This window comes from Neopelma chrysocephalum, unplaced genomic scaffold (assembly GCF_003984885.1).
Source record: "Neopelma chrysocephalum unplaced genomic scaffold, ASM398488v2 Primary Assembly neopelma1_24, whole genome shotgun sequence".
Classification (NCBI taxonomy): domain Eukaryota; kingdom Metazoa; phylum Chordata; class Aves; order Passeriformes; family Pipridae; genus Neopelma; species Neopelma chrysocephalum.
The window spans coordinates 10,915,585-10,933,983 of NW_020897693.1; the positions used below are offsets into that span (position 1 = coordinate 10,915,585).

The 18,399-nt window shown below is 39.4% G+C and overlaps 1 protein-coding gene across 12 annotated transcripts in view; it reads right to left on the reverse strand.

Moving 5' to 3' along the window:
* Positions 1 to 18,399, reverse strand: part of LRRC56 (leucine rich repeat containing 56) — an 80,812-nt gene that overhangs the window by 24,352 nt on the left and 38,061 nt on the right. For 11 of the 12 annotated variants that reach the window (XM_027703372.1, XM_027703390.1, XM_027703398.1 and 8 more), the window contains 2 exons: positions 18,274 to 18,361; positions 10,438 to 10,498 (listed from right to left, as the gene is read on the reverse strand). In XM_027703372.1, coding sequence (XP_027559173.1) covers positions 10,438 to 10,498; positions 18,274 to 18,361 — 149 coding nt within the window. Of the gene's footprint in view, positions 1 to 8,350; positions 8,471 to 10,437; positions 10,499 to 18,273; positions 18,362 to 18,399 lie in introns of those variants that run through there. The other variant, XM_027703442.1, reaches the window with a different exon arrangement.

The window sequence follows — 18,399 nt, forward strand, 5'->3', positions numbered from 1 at the left end:
CGAGATCTCCCCCTCCAGTGCTGGCAGGTGAGGATGGCCTCTGGATAGAGGAGATAACAACAGTGGAAGAACCCAAACCCAATGAGACACATCTCTGGACCATTCCTGACTTTTTCACTTGTCATTGTTGCTTCTCATTACCTCATTGAACTCACTGTAGCAACTGCAATAATATACCAGGTGCTATGCTAATTGCAAGCACTTTATTTGCCATGTCAGATTATATTTCATTTAAACAAAAAATGCTTTATGAGACCAACAGGAGAGAGGTATTTGTAAGTGAAATGGAGTGCTGATACACATGCTTCTGTAACTAGTGATAATTGTGTCTATGGTACCCCAGATGTTACTTCTGTTAGAGTTAATAGAGCTGAAATGTAGCTTTAATTTCAAGTGCTCTCAGTCTTAGTTGCTGTCAAAAAAACCTAGAGCAGAATAATGGGCTTGATCAATGTTGATGGAGTCAGGAACAGCATTCCCTAAAACACGAATATACATATGTAGAAAGGATAACGTAATTTTGTGTTAATTTCCTTTTGATCATTAAAACTGCTTGTCAACTTAGTCACTGCTAGCATTTTAACAATGGAAGATCAGTTGCTTTAACTCAGCTCCCACAATCTGAAAGGAGTAGGGGTTGCCAAAGTGTGTACCTGTGGAACAAGACCTGTCCTTGATTTTTTTTTTCCACCCTACTCCAGGTCCCACCCTTGGCATAAAGCTGCATCCCAGAGATGCTGGAGAAATCCAACACGTCATGGCTGCATCTCACCAGATACATTACGTCTTCCACAAGACCAAGTGAATTTTCAAATAGGAAAAAGTTGAGACACACAGTAAATAAAATTCTCACACCTACATTGTCCCTCAGTTTAGCCCCAGAGCTACTGACAGTTCCTATAGTTTTGGCAATTGTTCATTCTCACTGCTGAAAGCTTACATGTAAAAAACCCAAAAGGATAGTGAAACTGTGGTTACAGAATGAGTGAGTTACATTGAAGAATTGAATCCCACAGCACTTTGAAATTTCCTGCATGAATAACTTTTCAGTCTCCCACATGTTGTGTGCCTGTTTCACAGCATGTTCCAGGTCTGAGCTTTGGCAGAGTAAGACAGATATATTCCAACTTCAATTTAATACAGATCTTATCCTTCAAAATCAACACTTGAAACTTTTAATGCTGCAGGGTAAGCAGAAGGAATATTCTATAAAAGATCCAAATCATCTGACAGGTTCAGTGGTGTTAACACACACATCACTAAAAAGTCCCTGAAACCTCTTTTTCTGTGTTCCAGAAAAACTGGAATTCTAGATTAGTTGACCACACACAGCTAGCGAATTGGATCAGCTTGGAGTAGCTGATCAGGCACATTTGTATGATATTAATGATTTTCTCCTGTGGCTGAGGATAATTTCTTTGTAACTTTTCCTTTTTTTTCCTGTTATATCTGTATATGTATAATTAGAAAAACAAAAAATACAGGAGCTCACAAGGAACAGATACAGGTATAACTTGGGCCTGTGAACGTCAGGTGACTTACTCCAAATTTCTTTTATCTCTCAGCCTCTAATGTTCATTCCAGATTTGGCATGACAGACTTGTCTCCATATATCCCAAGTCAAGACTTTTTCCTTAAAAAATAGCTTCTAGGGAGATTTTCTCTGCTTGTACTGGCTGCCAGATATTCTTTTACAACAAGCAAACAAGATGCAGAAGAGAAACTTGGGGGACTTCAGAGCCCATCAACCCGACTGCTGAGGCAGACGAGACCTTATAGATTTCCATACTACCGGTGTTACTACAAGGTAGAACCTCAGCACTTATTGTACAGTACACCAACATCCCAAATCTGGTGGACATATAGCAAATTCCACACCCCATTCTTGACTTCTTTCAAACAAATTCCCACTCCAGGAGTATCAAGCAGTAGATGTTGTAATCTCTCCTCAGTCATGGAGATGGGCCTTATGGCAGAAATGCAAAACCTCATAAGGGCTCTCAGTTGCCAGTGGTGCCACTGACCAGCTCCATTGACCAATGGAGAGGCTTCATCACGTGTGAGCAGACTAACTGTTCTCAGCGACCTCCAGCCAACAAAAGTCCCAAAAGGTTCTGCATGAACAATTTCACACAAAATTCTCCGACACATCTCGACTCCGCTTTTGACCACCTACAAACAGTTCCTTTGTAGACTAATTTGCAATGGTTCCTTCGCAGGAATAACTAATTGCAATGTTTCCTTTGGGTTTGCAGGCTACCAACCACCTCATCAAAATGGTACAAAGTTTTTGTGCAAGAGAAATGCACACCATGCACACTTGTAACTACAGTGACAAAATAAGACTCATTAAACAAATAAGCACATTATCAAATATTTTTAAAATCCTCCAGTATGATTTAGGAATCATATTTTAATGTGCTTCTTTTCTAAAGGATAAAGTTTATGCTACTGATTCTTCCTATTTCTAGGGTCAAAATGTAACGTGGTGATAAAGCTTTTTTCTTTAAGAAGTTCTTATGGAATAAACATTACATCTTAAAACTGGGTTTATCCTGGGATGCTGAGAAAAAGAACTTGAAAAAAAAAAGGTCTGTGGGACCTTAATAGGGACAATTACTATAATTACAAATAAGGGCAAGACAAACTAAACAACAATAAGTAGAGTAAACCAAAACACTACAAGTTCTTGCCTATAGTGGGATGAAGCAGTAGAAAGCAGAGCGGCAGGACTGTGAGGCTGACAAAGCCCAAACCAAGAGATGCCACAAACGGTCTTTTCGAATACATAATCCTTCATAAAACTTCTACTGCCAGAAGTGGAGGTGATAGGTTTCTTTTGTGTTCAGACCTTTGTGTTCAGGTTCTCACTTCCACAACAAGAACATGCAGTGCAGCTTAAGGCAAAGGGTGAAGAATGTGCATGCATTATACATGCTGATGAAATCACAAACTTCACCTCCTAAACCAAAAAGGCATTTCTGTATTTCTTTCTTGCAGCTATTGATCCAGCTACCAATGCATCTGAGAGATCTGATGCATCGTTTTAAGATGTAGAGAAAAAGTGTGCACATATTTTAGGGTAAAAATAGCAACAAGCTCTTTGTGTGCAGTAATGCATCCACAGAAAATAAGAATTACTAAATCAGCTCCTGTGTGGAGAATATTCTATAGAAATCAGATCATAAAACTGATTGTACACTAAAATTCTATTTGTTCATTTTTTATTCATATTGCTTGGCAGTTACCAACTGATGAATAAAACCATGTAGCCTAATTTCTCCTCCAACCTGACTCGCTACCTTTTTTAAAATCAGAACTTACCTTGCATTCCAAGAATGTAATTTCCCACTGAACATCATTATTTTCAATTAAAAAACCAAACAAGCTGCAGAGAAGCAACTCTCTTGTAGGAGAAAATCAAAACAACTACAAACCCATTAAACTAATGCTGATGATTTTCCTACCTATTTCCATGAAGACAATCCTTCCGCAGCTGGATAGCAGTAAGGAAGGAGGCACCCAGCTCGAGTTGTTTTTGTGTTACTGTGTCACGATTAAATTGCTTAAAGGATCTAGAGATCTGAAGCTCTGCTATGGGAAACCCAGGGCTGAGCCAGTGAGGAAAACTTGTCTGACTGTGAGTGTGGGGTGTGCAGGGAGTCAAGTGGGGCACCCATTGGGTCACTGGAGCTGCCCAATGTGAAGGGGCTTCAGTCCCAGCAGTGAAAGTCTGGGGTGGTGTGGGAGTGTGACTGACAGTGGCTCCGGGGTGGTCAGACAGGGAAGCTTCCTTAACAGTTAGTTCCACTGGCAATGAGCTAATTACTGTTGCTTCCCAACCCTGTTCTTTGGGTTTTCTCATATGATGATTATAACCATTCTTTCTCATCGCTGACTATAATGAATATTTAGGTGTAAGTTTTCATAAGTGAGCCCTGACACTGACAGCTGAAATAGAGCAGCTGCAAAATGCCTAATAGCCAGCCACCTAAGTACTTATTTGTTGGCAGAAATTAGCTAGTTATTACCACCATTTTTATTTATCATATCCATCCAAAGGTTCTCAGGTCTTCTCAGAAGAAGGGAAAAGCTGAGAAATGTCCCCCATGACAGTCCTCTGACCCCCTGGAACACACTGTGCTGTCAGCACATCTGCAGCTGAGGGAATGCTCGCTTCAAGATGAGCGGCATCTCCCGGACAACACCAAGTGAAGCTGAACCCCAGAGAAAGTCACACATGGAAAAGGTTTGAGGCCTTCATATCAACAAGCCCAGGCTCCACCAGAGGTATTTACTACTCAAATATTCAACATTAGCAAGTTAGTGGCTGAGGAAGCAGAAAAGAGAAGCTGAACTCTAATCTCGGATGGGTGCATGACATGAGAGAACATCCTGAAAGAAAAGGCCACTTTTTACCAAATATACTCAAAGTATAATGTCTATTCAGATGGTGGACAGAAAAGGGGTACAAATATTTAATGGCCTTACCTTCCCTTGCAGGAGTTTACTGGCAGACTTGCAGCACACATTATCTATTATTAATTTATTTTGCTATTTCACTAGCAATGTTAATGCTCCAAAAAGTGTTGTGGTCTATGATGATCCTCTTACATGCTCTCTATTGTATGGCAGCTTGGATCACAAAATAGAAATACGATAGTGGTGCACCTGGGGGAAGAAGCTACCACCATGGAACTGCTCAGATGACAACTAGAGCAGATCCTCTTTGCTTGGTCTGTGATGAGACAAATGCACTAGACCCTCCCCACTGATCCTGTCATGACAAGGAGATTTTTAAACCTGGAGCTGCAATGGTAGCCTCTGCCTCACAATCCTGTTCCTTACAGGTATGCTCTGTACCTGACAGTCTGAAATAGATGACAGGGGAGCTTCAGCTAGGGAAGGCTTCAGAAAGCAGAGCGCTGAAGGCAAGAACCATGTAAAGGCACTGCAAGGCCACAAATTTGTTTTGATGTCCTCTGTGCCTGCTGCAGAATGGAGCCCAAGCTCCAGAACTGCAGTGATGCCTTTGTACAGAAAAATGAGTTCAGCTTCCCTTGCTGGTGAATCAGCCTGGCAGAGTCCCTGACATCTAAGGTCATAAAGACATTTACACTGTCTAGTTTGGGCACCTGACCTGGTGATACTAAGCCAGAGCTAGGTATCTCAGAGAGGTCTACCTAGGACAGACAAATGGTTAAAGCAATCAGATTTCCCTAGGGCCTTATACAGACAGGCTGATGGTACTTTACCCAATATAATCTGCTCAACTAAAAGTAGCTGTATTTCTGCCCCCAAATCATTACTTTTTATCAATAATATGAATATCCCTAAAACCATCAGTGCTAAATAAAACTTGAGGCCACAGCAATTTTGCCAATGTTTGTAATGTTCCCAGGGATCTGCAGGCATTAATACAGAGAAGACTCATTAATACAGAGATTAAGATTCAATTTAAATGCTTTCCTAGTTCCTGGAAAGCACCCAAATTCCTCAAAGAACATATTCTTAAGAGAGATTTCACAGCAACCTTAACCACTGAAGGACTTTCAGGATGGCTACACAAAAGAAGTAAGAGAAACACTTCCTAAAGAAACTAGCTTGCATTTGAAATTAAATGCTTTCCCCACCCAGGAATGTGAATGTGAAAATAAACAGTGATGTTCTGGGCGCTGAAATAAGGGCATGAAGCAATTCATCCAGACCAAATCAGAGCAGTGGTTCTCTGACAGCACGTGTAAGTACAACCCAGAGCAAGAGGACCCCGATCCCTCACTAAACACTGTAAGAAACTGCTGTAATACAAATGAATCATCTGTTAACAAAAATTTGCACCTTTAATGCAAACTAAGCAACTGAATTGATTGTAGAAAATATTTGTGGATTTTGTCTATCATAAAAACAATGCTGATCCTTGTTGCATAAAACTCTTTGCATTTATGTGTGGTACCTGTGTTACATGCATCAAACATAGTAATTGCAAAAGATTAGAAAGGACAGATAGAAGAAAAAGCAAACTGGAGGGAAAAAAAAAGAGACAGGAAGGAAAGGATTAAGTAAAAATGACAAGGAAAAAAGCAAATTTAGGGGAATGATGCCCCCACATTTCTCCTGTTTGAGAGAAAATCATCCAGCAAATAGTTGGTGCCTTAGACAAACAGTATCAGCAATACATCAAGTCTTGGGGTGATAAGTATCACAGCTCAGTCTTATACAAGATGGTGTAACTTGACCCAGATCCAGCAAAGCACTTGGATCAATTTTTAATTTTCAGCTTGTGAGCAATGCCACTGAAGGCAAACTTTGTGTGATTTTAAAAAGTGCACATTTCCTTAAACTCTTTGTTGGATAAGTACCAAGGAGTTATATTGCTAAGTTCAAATACCTAAAGATCTTGATTCAGGTCTAAAAATATTTTTAAACACTACTTTAAAGCCCTTGCCCTTAATTAAGAAAGAATTTATTTGCCTCTGGTTTCTTAAAGTCATGAAATGATCAGCAAAACCCTTACTTAAATCAATTGGCTCACATTTTCAGTTATTTTTTTCACAGCCAAGAGGGCTCAAAACATTCCAAAAAGTGAATACAGAGATTCCTGTGTAGGTAGCCTTGTCTCCAGGAGCTGGTGCTAAAAAACAAAACAAAACAGATACCCTAAGGCTCATAAAAGCATGAGAATTGTTAATTTTGAATGTAATCTGCACCTTGTTCATCTGAACTTTCTGATGATTTCACTGACTGAAATGGACCAAAATTACTGCCCTCTTGTTCTGGGAGATGCTTCTGCAAAAGTGCCAGACCAATTTGAGAACTGCAGCAATGAAATGTTAACTCTACCTGGATAAAGAATATCTGCTTTCCTTTACTTATATCCTTCATACTCACTTTTGTCCCCACATTTTGAATTTTTTGCACTTCATCTCACTCAAACTATGACCTCTCCCTGCTACAAGCAGTTGCTAAAGAAGCCCTGAGAGCAGATCAGTCTTCCGCTGGCTACAATGCGTAGAGCTGAATGGGAGGAATTGAACTTCAGCTGGTGAAACAGCTTCTGCTGTAAACTTATGGGAACCAGTTCCTAAGCTCCCCTTATCTGATTTAAAAGCCCTTTTGTAAAGATATCTATCTAAACATTTTTAAACAGATCTTTTCATTCATCCCTGAATTGAGAATAAAAGCAATCTGATAAAAAAATATATAGGCTATGTGCCAAAGCAGAAGTAGTAATTCATTGGCCTTGAAATATAGTTCTTTTCCTGGAAACGCTACAAAGATGAAGACCATGGTCATCACACACACACAAAAAGAAAAAAAAAAGGAAGGCAGATTTTAACAGGCACTCTTCAGAATAGGTTTGACTCTTTATCCTCGATTATCAGTTCATAAATCTAGAATTTCTCAGCTGCTAGCAGATGGGTGAAGGTCACCAAACAAGGACATAATAAAATTATTGTGATTTAGAAAATTAACAAAAATATGAACTAATTTCTTTCCACAGTACATTGGATTTTCCAGAGCTGTTCGCCTTTAGCGAAGGGCCAGTAGAAAACCAAAACCCAGAAACAGCCAAAAAAGAAATTCCCTTTCAACCGCCAAGAATGATTATCTGCAAATAAACTTGGATATATTTTCCTTATGGATTAAATTAAATAGTTGAGAATGATATCCTACATTTACATATAGTGTTTTGAAGTTTCAAGTATTCAAAAGTAATGCAAGGGAGGGACTATGAATTGACAACTGAAGTAGCTCAACCACATTCCCCATGAAAGGAATCAGAACTTCTTCAGAAACTACCAGGAGAAGCCAATATCCAAATTCACTGGCCTAGCAAGCCTTGCTCTCCCATAGAAAACTGTAATACATGAATATCTTGATTCCTCACTGTCAGAACATCCCTCCTTTGATTTCTACTGAACGGCGAATGGCAACACACACCTCAGCATCCTCACAAGTTAAGTTCCTATGTGAGGTTGACAGGAGTAAAGATCTCAAAAACTAAAGTCAGGGTCATAAATCTTCATTTTGACATTTCCCTATATCCTGTTTACTATCAAGTCAATTCTTTCCACATTTTCAAAATGAAAATATATGTTTTAATTCCATTTCATCCTAAAGTAATTAGGTAATTCTACTCTGCAAGACAAAACTAAACAAAAATAGAGTGTCAAAAAACAAAGTTTCCCATCTTATTACCCACTCGTGTATGCACACAGTCTTTTGTTCATAATAATTCACAATAATATGTTTCTTTCCACATAAAATAGCATGAAAAGAATGTCTGCTTTTGACATTCCAAGTATGTACAAAACACCCTCTATCTTTTGCCTGCTTTTTTTGTCCTTACCTTCTTTTTAGTATACAATCCAATCTTACAGTCTGATCCTATGAGCTGTTTCCTGTTATCTGCTGCCCATTTTCAAATTACAACCACAATGATTCTGACCTTATGGCTGAGGGAATTACTCTGAGTGAGAAGGAAGAACAATTTTTTCTATCATCCTCAAAAGCCTCAGTTGCAAACGTTTGGTTGAATACAACAAAACAATCACTTTTTGGACAGAATTCAAATATCAACAAGATTAATTCAGAAATAAGATTTCTAAACTTTGGAATAAATGGCAACAGCTTGCTAAATGGAAGCAGCTATTTTACACTAGCTATAGCAGGCATCACCACTGCTGTAGCAGCAACGTTGCTTTAATGGGCATTAAATTGACATGATGCAGACATCCAAAAATAAAGTTCAAGTAGCCAGGCTGTGCCTGCATGGATGTGCCCTTAAATGATATGTGTTTATCAATGACAGATTGTCAAAGATGGGAATTAATAAAGGAAAGCTACTGCTGTAACTATACTGAATGAGTTCAAGTCTGGGAGAGCTAACAAAGTCGTCTTTTTCTTCCTTTACCTATTCCCTGAAAATTGCATTTAACTGGCACACAGAAAGGACACTTACTTAAAAGAGAAGCGGGTAGCTTCTCCTGGGATTTGGGTGCCTGGGAATCGTCACAATATTAGACTTGATATCCAAGCCCAAACATATTTACATTATAGTGGGTCAAATAAAAACTCAACCTGAGACCAAACATTACCTGCATCAAAAAACCACAAAAATATCAGGTCAAAGAAAATGGTTTGCCAGAATGTCTCATGACAGAAATTAGTGTCTCAGACTACGGAGCTGCAGAATCCTGCTAATAGCAGTCAAACAGTTTAGCTTTCCTGAACTGCATTCTATATTCAATACCAATAGAACTGGTCAAAACATTTTCCATTGACACACTTTAAAGTGAATATGGATTTTTGACCAAACTAAGAAACACTTTTTAACTTTTTTGCTTTTTAGTATACTATCTTCTGATATTGTCAAAATTGTAATTTTTTTTACCCACTATTTACTCCTCCATTGCAATAATGGAGCAATTTCATGTTTATGACAATGGTTGGTTGCTATTAAAATAATTGCAGCAATGTAGAATTACCACTTTTAGATGTTATGGACTAGAAGGTGGGAAAAGCAAAATTTAGACTGCAGATACTTCATCTCATCACCAGAACAAGGGAAAATAAGATCAAAGTGTGACAACTGAAGTTCATTAGCAACTTTAGCGAGACCAAAAAGAATTTATTGCCATTTCTTATCAGGAAACATGTTCTCTTTAACAAGAATTGGCAAAACCACTACCTTTTCCCTCCACAAATTTAGCAGATAGCCACAAAAAGCCAGAGAGCAGTCCTGTTTAAAATAAAGATGGCCTTTTACACAGCCCTTTCCTGATATGAACTGTAGTTTTCCACTATGCATTAGTTACCAAGGGTAATACAGATTTCAGCACAGAAAAGACAGCTCTGCCTCCTCATTGTGATGGTTTTCACTTCTACCTTTCCAACCAACCAACTCCCCCGTTGTCTGGGAGAAGATAAGTGATGATTTCACGAAGCTCAGTAAGCCAGGGACGTGCAGCCTTCATAGCAGCTTTTATAAACCCAACTTCATTAACTTCAATAGAGCCAGAGAGATTTTCATCAGCTGAGGAACTGGTCTGACCTGTATAGAACGGGCTACTGTGCACAATAAAAGCCCAAAGGCTGAAACACTCTGAAATCCAAGCACCTAGACATAGATAAGAGGTGAGTTTTTAGCTCCTTTCAAACTTGCAACAAATTTCCATGGATGTCAGCATGGCAGGAACTTCCCTGGTGGCATACTAGGGCTAATTCATTGGCACCATTGCAGCTACACTGATTTATTCCAGCTCAGGTGGAGCTTACACTTATGTAGTAGCAGAGCATATAGTCATGACCTAATCCCTTATCATAGCATGGAGAAATGGAAGAAATGAAAGCAGCACAAATGAAGATTTTACCACTTGAATAAAATCGTGGACTGTTATTCTTTATACTTATTTCATAGAATCATTCATTTCTTACCTCACAGACGCAAGTAAGCTATTGTTCAACTTCAGTTCTCTCAGATTAGGTAGATGCACACCTATAGGAACAGAATAAAGAATCACGTTGCAGACCTGGGATGAGAGTAAAGGAAACTTGGGACAATTAAAAGTTGAAGCATCTAATTTTACTGTTTAGCTGTTTCTGCCAGATCTGCACTGGAATTCTTCTAAGAAAATCCATGAGATTATTTCACTCAAAAAATATTTCATCCTTTGCATTTTTGAAACATATACGTATCGTCTGCATGACTACTCAATTATAATTTTTTGAACCCCTCTCTGACAGGGCACCTTTCCAGACAGACAACAACAGAAACTGGCTTCAGGGGTGTCTGTTTTCTTTGGTCTGATTCCGCATCCTTATTGACTATTAACTGAGTGATACTCTGAAGAGGTAAGGGATGCTTTAGAGTATAGCATTCCATGACCTATTTAATAGAAAGTAGTGATGGACTTCACTGGATACACAGCTAAGTAACAGTTCTTCAAAATGTAACTGAGTCAAACAACAAAAACATAATGTTCCATGTCACATCATCTTTTATAGCTCAGAGGTTCCCAAAACACTACTTCTATTTTGCTAAGCATTGCTTTCTCCTTTTTAATTTTCTGGATATGATCAATTGTTTACTATTGAATTGTACAAGTTTCATATCTATGAAAACCTCAGTACTCTGTTGTTATTACTTTAATTAATGTGGTGGTTTTTTTCTATCCCTGAGAGACATTTGCCTTTTTGGTTGCTTCTAAAGATGTCTCTGAACCAAAAGCATACACCAAATCCCTCCAAGCTACAGAATAATTTGGACATTAGACTCAGGAAACGTTTCTTATTGACAATAACAAACTTTTACCCTTTCCCACTAGCAGAGCTTACCCAAGGCTGGTGAGCATCCTCCAGTATAACATGCAATCATGTAGAAGTAACACCAATTTTAGACAAACTGGATCATTGCTGAAACATTAAATTGTGTTCTCAGCAAATATTTTTATGAGTCCTTTGAGTAATCACTCTCTGGCAAGGGTGACTGTGGTGGTTTGGGCTAGGCCTTCCTTGGTGACCAGTTTGTAACCAAGGAAGGGTCCAGATTTACCCAGTATTCCCTACGATTTTTACGTAAGCCAGACTATAAGAAGAGAGGAGGAGAGGCCTTCGCTCTCTTTCCTTCCGGTGGCTTGGAGGTGCAGGTTCCCTGCTGTTGAGTCTGCCGTGTTGGGGAGCGAGGCCTGGTTAGGCCTTGCCGACCTTGGGAGACAGAGGTTGCCGGCGATCGTTCCGGAGCGACTCTCGGTTGTCCCAGGAGAGTAGTGAGATATCTTCTTTGCTAACTCTTTTGTTCTTTAGTTACTAGATCTCGGGCTACTGATTGGGATATATATATATATATATATATATTTTATTTTAGTTTTGTTCCTTTTCCCCTTCCCCTTTCCCTTTCCCTTGTGAAATTGTATATAAGTGTAAATATATTTATATATATATCACTTTGGTTGTCTCTCTCTCGTTTTCGGGTTTTTCTTAGTTTTTCTCCCTCTTCTCCCTGAGGTTTTTTTTTTGTTGGGGGGGGGACTTCTGATGGTAAGGTTTGGAGACTTGGCAGGGAGCCAGCTTCAAACCATATCACTGACTTATCAATGTCCAGAAGGACATCATTCCAGCACTTTGCAAAGGATAAAAATTAAAAAAAAAAAAAAAAAGGAAACAAACAACAAAAAAAGAGGTTAAAAAAAAAAAAGAAAAAAGGAGTGGGATCTCCAAAGCAAACAAAGGAGGTTCTGTTGTTCATTCCCCAAACAGAACAAGAGCAGTTATGGCAAAAATGTCTTAATGAATTGTGTTTCAGTAGAAGCATTATCTACATCTAATGTTATTTGGGAGTGATCATAATGCACATATTGATCTTCATGCTATACTTCAAATATTTAACTTCATGTCTTTGCAAAGTTCTTTTGAAAAAAAACCAAAAAAATTCAAAACATCTTGTGCAAATTTTTTAGCCTTGTTTTTTAATCATTTTCCATAATCCATAAAAATTCAAATACAAATTATAACACATAATCCTTATTCTGCAGGGCATACCTTCTCACGTCAAACAAGTTTTATTCATTTATAACAAAACAATTTGGAGTCCTGGCAGAGGAGATATTAGGATCTCTGTAATTATTCACAGCAGTCATACTAGCTATTGAGCAAATACTTCCTCAGATACAAACCATGCCCTAAGAAACTCCCCACAGAAAAAAATCAAAATCTAGACTGAAAAAAAAAAATTGCTATCCTGTTTCTGATAAGGACAGAGAGGATAAATGACGTCCCCCAAAGTGTTAAAGGAAAGAGTGGGAAGGATGCAGTAGCCTTTCCAGTCCCAGCTCAGCAGTGGGTAATAGCCTTGCCATGGATTCAACCAGAGAGGTAAAAGGGTTACCAAGCAAAGGCTATTGCAAAGCATTACAAAGCAAATGTGTTTTAAGAACTAGTATTAATCAGAAGATTTGAATGAGGAGTCAAGAAGAGTAGTGCAAGAGAAAGGGAGAGACTTGCCCAAGAAAAAGCTTTCCACTGAATGCATTTAGGGTTGATTCAGGAAAAAACCAACTATTAAAGGATTCAAAGAGGCAGAGTGACAGGCTGATGATATAATTTTCACATCTGGTTATTTCATTATTGTAACATGATCCTCCATCTCAGATATTTTGGCATGATTTATCCCTAGGAACTTCTAGAGTGCTACACTCTAATGTGCGGTTTGCTAGACTGAAATAGAAGTATTCCATGCGTAGTAGAGCAAAATTCTGCAAACAAGATTCTGCCATGTATTTCTGCAAGTCTGCAGGTTCTTCCCTCCTCTAAGTTTTACATCGATATGTAATTGTTCTTGGTGTTAAAAATTCATTGTACATGGTTTTTACAGTCCCAAGTGCTTATATATACATTAGAGCCTGGAAGATTAAAATAAGAAGAGAAAATTGTAAAATGAAGGTGTCAAAATAAGAGATCTACCCAAATGTAACAATATATTTCTAATTTTCTTAATTTTAACCCTCATGGCATCTTTCCTGAGAGCAAGGACACAAATTATTCTTATATTAAAATAAAAATACTCTAAAATATCAACAATATTAACTTCAAATATTGATTTTTAAAGTACAGACCATATATTCCTTATTCTGAAACTGCCTTCATGGTGCATAATTTCGAATTTCAAAAATTAGAATGGTCCAGGAAAATGCTGACAATTGCAGGACAAGGCTAAGAATTCAGAGCGACAAGCAATGTTATCTCATCTGTCTACGATTCCCTTTCGCTAAATACCGTTTTTGTTACATGGCTCTGAAATTACTAACCACCAACAATGTACTGGTGTTAAACTATTCTACTGTACTGTCCCAGTGGAACAAAACTAAATGAAGAGTAGAAAGAAATCAAAGGTAGGTGAATAAAAGCAATACAAGCACATTCAACAACATCGCCTGAAGTGCTGCATTTCACAAGCAGAGTAGCAATGCAGATGTCTTTCTGAGCTGCCTTGGCACAGCAGTGACATTTAGAAAACTGACTAGGAGTAAGGAGAAAACAGTCAAAACGCCGGTTTTATTATATTCTGCAATCTGCAACACTTATATTTATAACACTTGCTGTTTACACTAGGAAGTATTTTTTAGGTAGCATCATATATCTTGTTATCCTATTGTTCACAAAAAACGTCATGTCTTGACTTCTTATGTCTTTTGCAATATGGACTAGCGAAAAGCACACAAAAGAAATTACTGATAAGTACTTGCACTGCCATCAGGCAACCTTCATGCTTTGTTGATCCTACAATACAAAACAGGTACATGAAAACAGGCTGTACTCTTCTAGCAAGAGCAACCTGATATGTAAATTAAACAGTCTACTTAATTCACTTAAGATGTATTTGATCAAGTAAGATACATCACTTTGATGTTATTTCTACACATTTTCTCAACTTGCATCTTTTTTTTGCATTTCTAGGGGTGAACTGGGCAATATAACTGGAGATAAGAAAACAGCACCTGCAGGCAAACCCAAGCTAGCTACAGTCGAGCTACCTGAGATGTGAATCTCCCAAAAAACACATCAGTGCAGGGTTTAACATAAGCATGCTGCCCCAGTACATACTTGTGACTCATGGAGACCCTGCTCAAGCCCTGCTGCAGCGGGTTTTGTCCAAGCCCTACTCAGAAAGGTTTCTCAGTTCCAGCTAAACCAAGACCAGGATGGGCCAGACCACACCTCCAGCCCCTGTACTGGCTCCCTGATGGTGCCAGCACCTGCTGCTGTGACACCGGCTACCGACAAACCTCTCCTGGCTCCGCACCAGGAATGCCAACAAATAGGGCAAGAGGAAAGAGAGATGATGACCCTTTGTGAAAAACAGCACATGCCTACTTCTGAACCTTTAACAGAGCTTTTCCTTGATAAAATGCGTGCAATGGAAGTGGCAATCTCCAGACACGTAATCAACTGAGCCTGGCCACCAGCAGGCAACAATTTAATAAGTAGCAGTGAAGATCACTGTGGGTAACTTGATTTGTAGGTATTGAAATTACTCAGAAATAAGAGGACTATGTAGTGTCTTAAATGAGTCTATCATACCATTATTTTCAACAAGAATTTCTGTGAGCAGGTCACAAATGCAATCCCATATCTGTCAGCAATCAAAACTGAAGGGATAAGCTAATGAAAAGCAAATAGTCCCTCTGTTTGAGTATGAACTGAAGTCTACATGCAGCTGAAAAGCACAGAAATCAGCTCCAAGATCTGCAAAGCTGGATACAAGACCTGCCAGGGTTTTCAGTGTTTTCCCTGTCACTCAGCAAGGCACACTGAAAACAGCTAGAGATTTCAGCAATTACCCCAAGCACCGCAAATACTCAGATTCAAGCTCTGGCATGAAGCCTTTCCTTAATTTTAAAACTGATCACATGAAAATATCTTGATAACAGTCTTTCTGTGTTTTAGCCCACACCCCATCCCTAAGAAAAGTAACTGTTCCCACCACGTCACACCATTGTGTAGAAGCAGACCTGACAAACTGGGAAAGGTTAGCAGGATGGTGCTTTAAAGTTTAGCACATCCCAAAGTGGAATGGTCTCAAGAAAAACATCAAGCAACAAGTTTTAAATCACTCTGGAAATCTTTAGGCCCTGCGTGTTTGTGTTACAGTCTGTAACACAGGCTGTGAATCTTGAAATGTTTCTCAAGTGGAAACTGTGTTGTAAATTTGGGATTCGAGTGGTGCAAGGTTCCAGGTGACCCAGTTATGTGCAGTCCAGTAACTTTTAACACTTTTACCTGGCCATTTAAGTGCTTGCACAGCCTGTTTTATCTTTACACATAAAACCAGTTAAAACAATATACTGAGTTTGGACTAATCATCCAACAAATAATTTCTTGATGAGAAAGATGTTCCTTCCACAGCCAAGGAATACAGTGAGAACAAGGTTAAGTGCTTTAATATGGCTACAAAGCAAGCCAATTAGCCAGGTCTGAAATGCAAACAACGCCAAATTACAGAGCAGTCCAGGCTGGAGGGGACAGTTGGAGGTCTCAAGCTCAGAGCCAGGTTGTCTGTGACATCAGACCAGGGTGCTCATGTCTTCAGCCAGCCAGGTCTTGATAACCTACAAGGATGAAGTCTCCAAACCTCTCTGGATACTCCTATTCCTTGACTGTCCTAGTAGTGGAAAAACTGGAACTTCTGTCATTCCAGCTGGTCTGGTTCTTACCCTACTCTTTCCCTCAGGCTATTTCTCCAGACCCCTGTGACCAGGGACCAGATCAGCAGCACAGTTTCAGGGGAAGGCAGCCAACAGAGAGCAGGCAATGAGCCTAACACCTTCAACAGCAATCTTCCTTACACCATTCACATTGAAGACGTCAACTGCTCTGCAATACCCCTAAAAATTTAGGCCTTACTCAATGCACATAAAAATCATCTGCCATGTGGAAAGAACAGCAAGAAACTGAAGATCACTGGAAGCATTAAGTGGCAAACTTACTGCCCTAGCCACCTGTTGACATTTGCGAAGAGATTTTCTCAGGAAGGAAATTCAGAAATGCACTCAAAAAAAAGACAGAAGGAAATTCAGGACAGTCTTGATGTTCTGTTATTCTCAAAAGCAGTGGGGACCTGCAGCTGCTGTTTTTTATGGCCCTCAAGGGCCAACTCTTGGTGCAAACAGTGGGATATAAACAAAATGGAAACTGTTTGCAACATGAGAATAGTGCTCTGTATTCTGTAGAAGCTGCAAAAGCCTAACCATGGGGAGGAGAAAGGGATTTATTCCAGTAAAAGAAAGGAAAGGGAAGAGAGAATGAAAAAGGTGAAACATTTTGCTAGCTCATCACAGCTAATGTAACATGGCATAGGAAAGGGAGCATCACTTCTGAGCATTATAAAAATGGCATAATGAGATTTCCTTATCAATTGGAGGAAACATGACTGAATAGATTATGATCTCTGAAAGAAACAGATGTAATTTACTTTAAATTATCAAGTGCCTATCAGAAAGAGACCTATTTGTGAAACAAGCAGAATAACCAATACAAGGGGGCTATATATAATAATGGCCCATCTTCGCGAACGAAGATTTGGGGAAAGGTCTTTTTACCTTTCCAGCCTGCGCAATGGATTTTTTAGGTGAGACACAGCCTGCGCTGAACTGAGCCCACCCTTTAATCCTAAGGTTCATCTGCCGGGGCCAAGCAAGCTTGGACAATGGCAGTGAGGTCCTCAGGACGTAGGTTTGTTTAGAGTGTCCTCATAGATGGATGGCCTCACAGGGCTAACGACCTCCATCAGGCCAGGAGACCGGGGACTCGAACCCGTGGTCGCAGCAGTGAAAGTCCTGCACGCTAACCACTAGGCCACCAGGGGTCTCAAGGGGGCTATATAATTTCAGACAAAAGCCCCCTTCACTGTACTTGCTCAACTATTCTTGACAAATAGACATCAAAAGACCCACTAAAGCTAATCAACTGTTACATTATAGTCATTTGCATATGAAAAATTAACCGCTTGGCTGAAAATACCAACACATACTTTTGGGGACACGGCTCCTTTTAGCACAGAAAACATTACCCTGCAGTAGTTACTCAGCTTCAGTGTAACAGAAGATAGACTTGGTTGTGTTAGGAAGCCAAATGACAGAAAATGATTGCCAGTACGGGGGAAAAAAAGGAAGGTTTTATATTCTCAGTGTTAACTCTGCTACAGAGGGAATTCCTTTGGTACTTCTCACTTCCCTGGTGCAGTGATGATGACATAGAAATGAATTACAAGCATTAGGGCTGTTTGTGGCTCATCAAAATGACATATCTACAGGACTTTCCTCCAGCATAGCTCAATGAGGTAGTACAGGAGGCAAAGACAGGCTGCTGGCAGCATGAGCCACCTGATATCGCTGGCAAATTCTCAGTCACAGGGAAATCTTACACAGGAGGAAAACTGACCTTTGGCTACTCTTTCGCTAGAGACAAGTACTCTAGAGGACAAAGTAATCAGTAAATGCTCATTTAGGGCCTAGAAGCATATCATACAAGAAAAATTTGTTCAAGCTAGTTGGCTTTAGACAGAAGTGGTGTCACTCATCCCATTGTCATATTTTCAATCCTATTTAGAGCCCCACACAAGAAAACAGATCAAGGAGTATGAGGTACCAGGGAGATCATGTTTCAAGAGCTTTGAGCAGGACAGTACTTTATATTGGCTGTTGGTCATTGAGTCCCCAGTCCAAGACACGATAAAGGAAAATTTGAGATGGTGAGCAGAAAATAGTGTTTTCTTACCAAAGTTTCCCAAGCTGGTCTCTCTTGTATCTACTCGCATCTTTAGGGCCTTCACTTGCTGCAGATCGTCTACCCCTGCCAAAGCTTTCTGTAAAGATAAGCAGAAATATATGTGTACTCTCATGC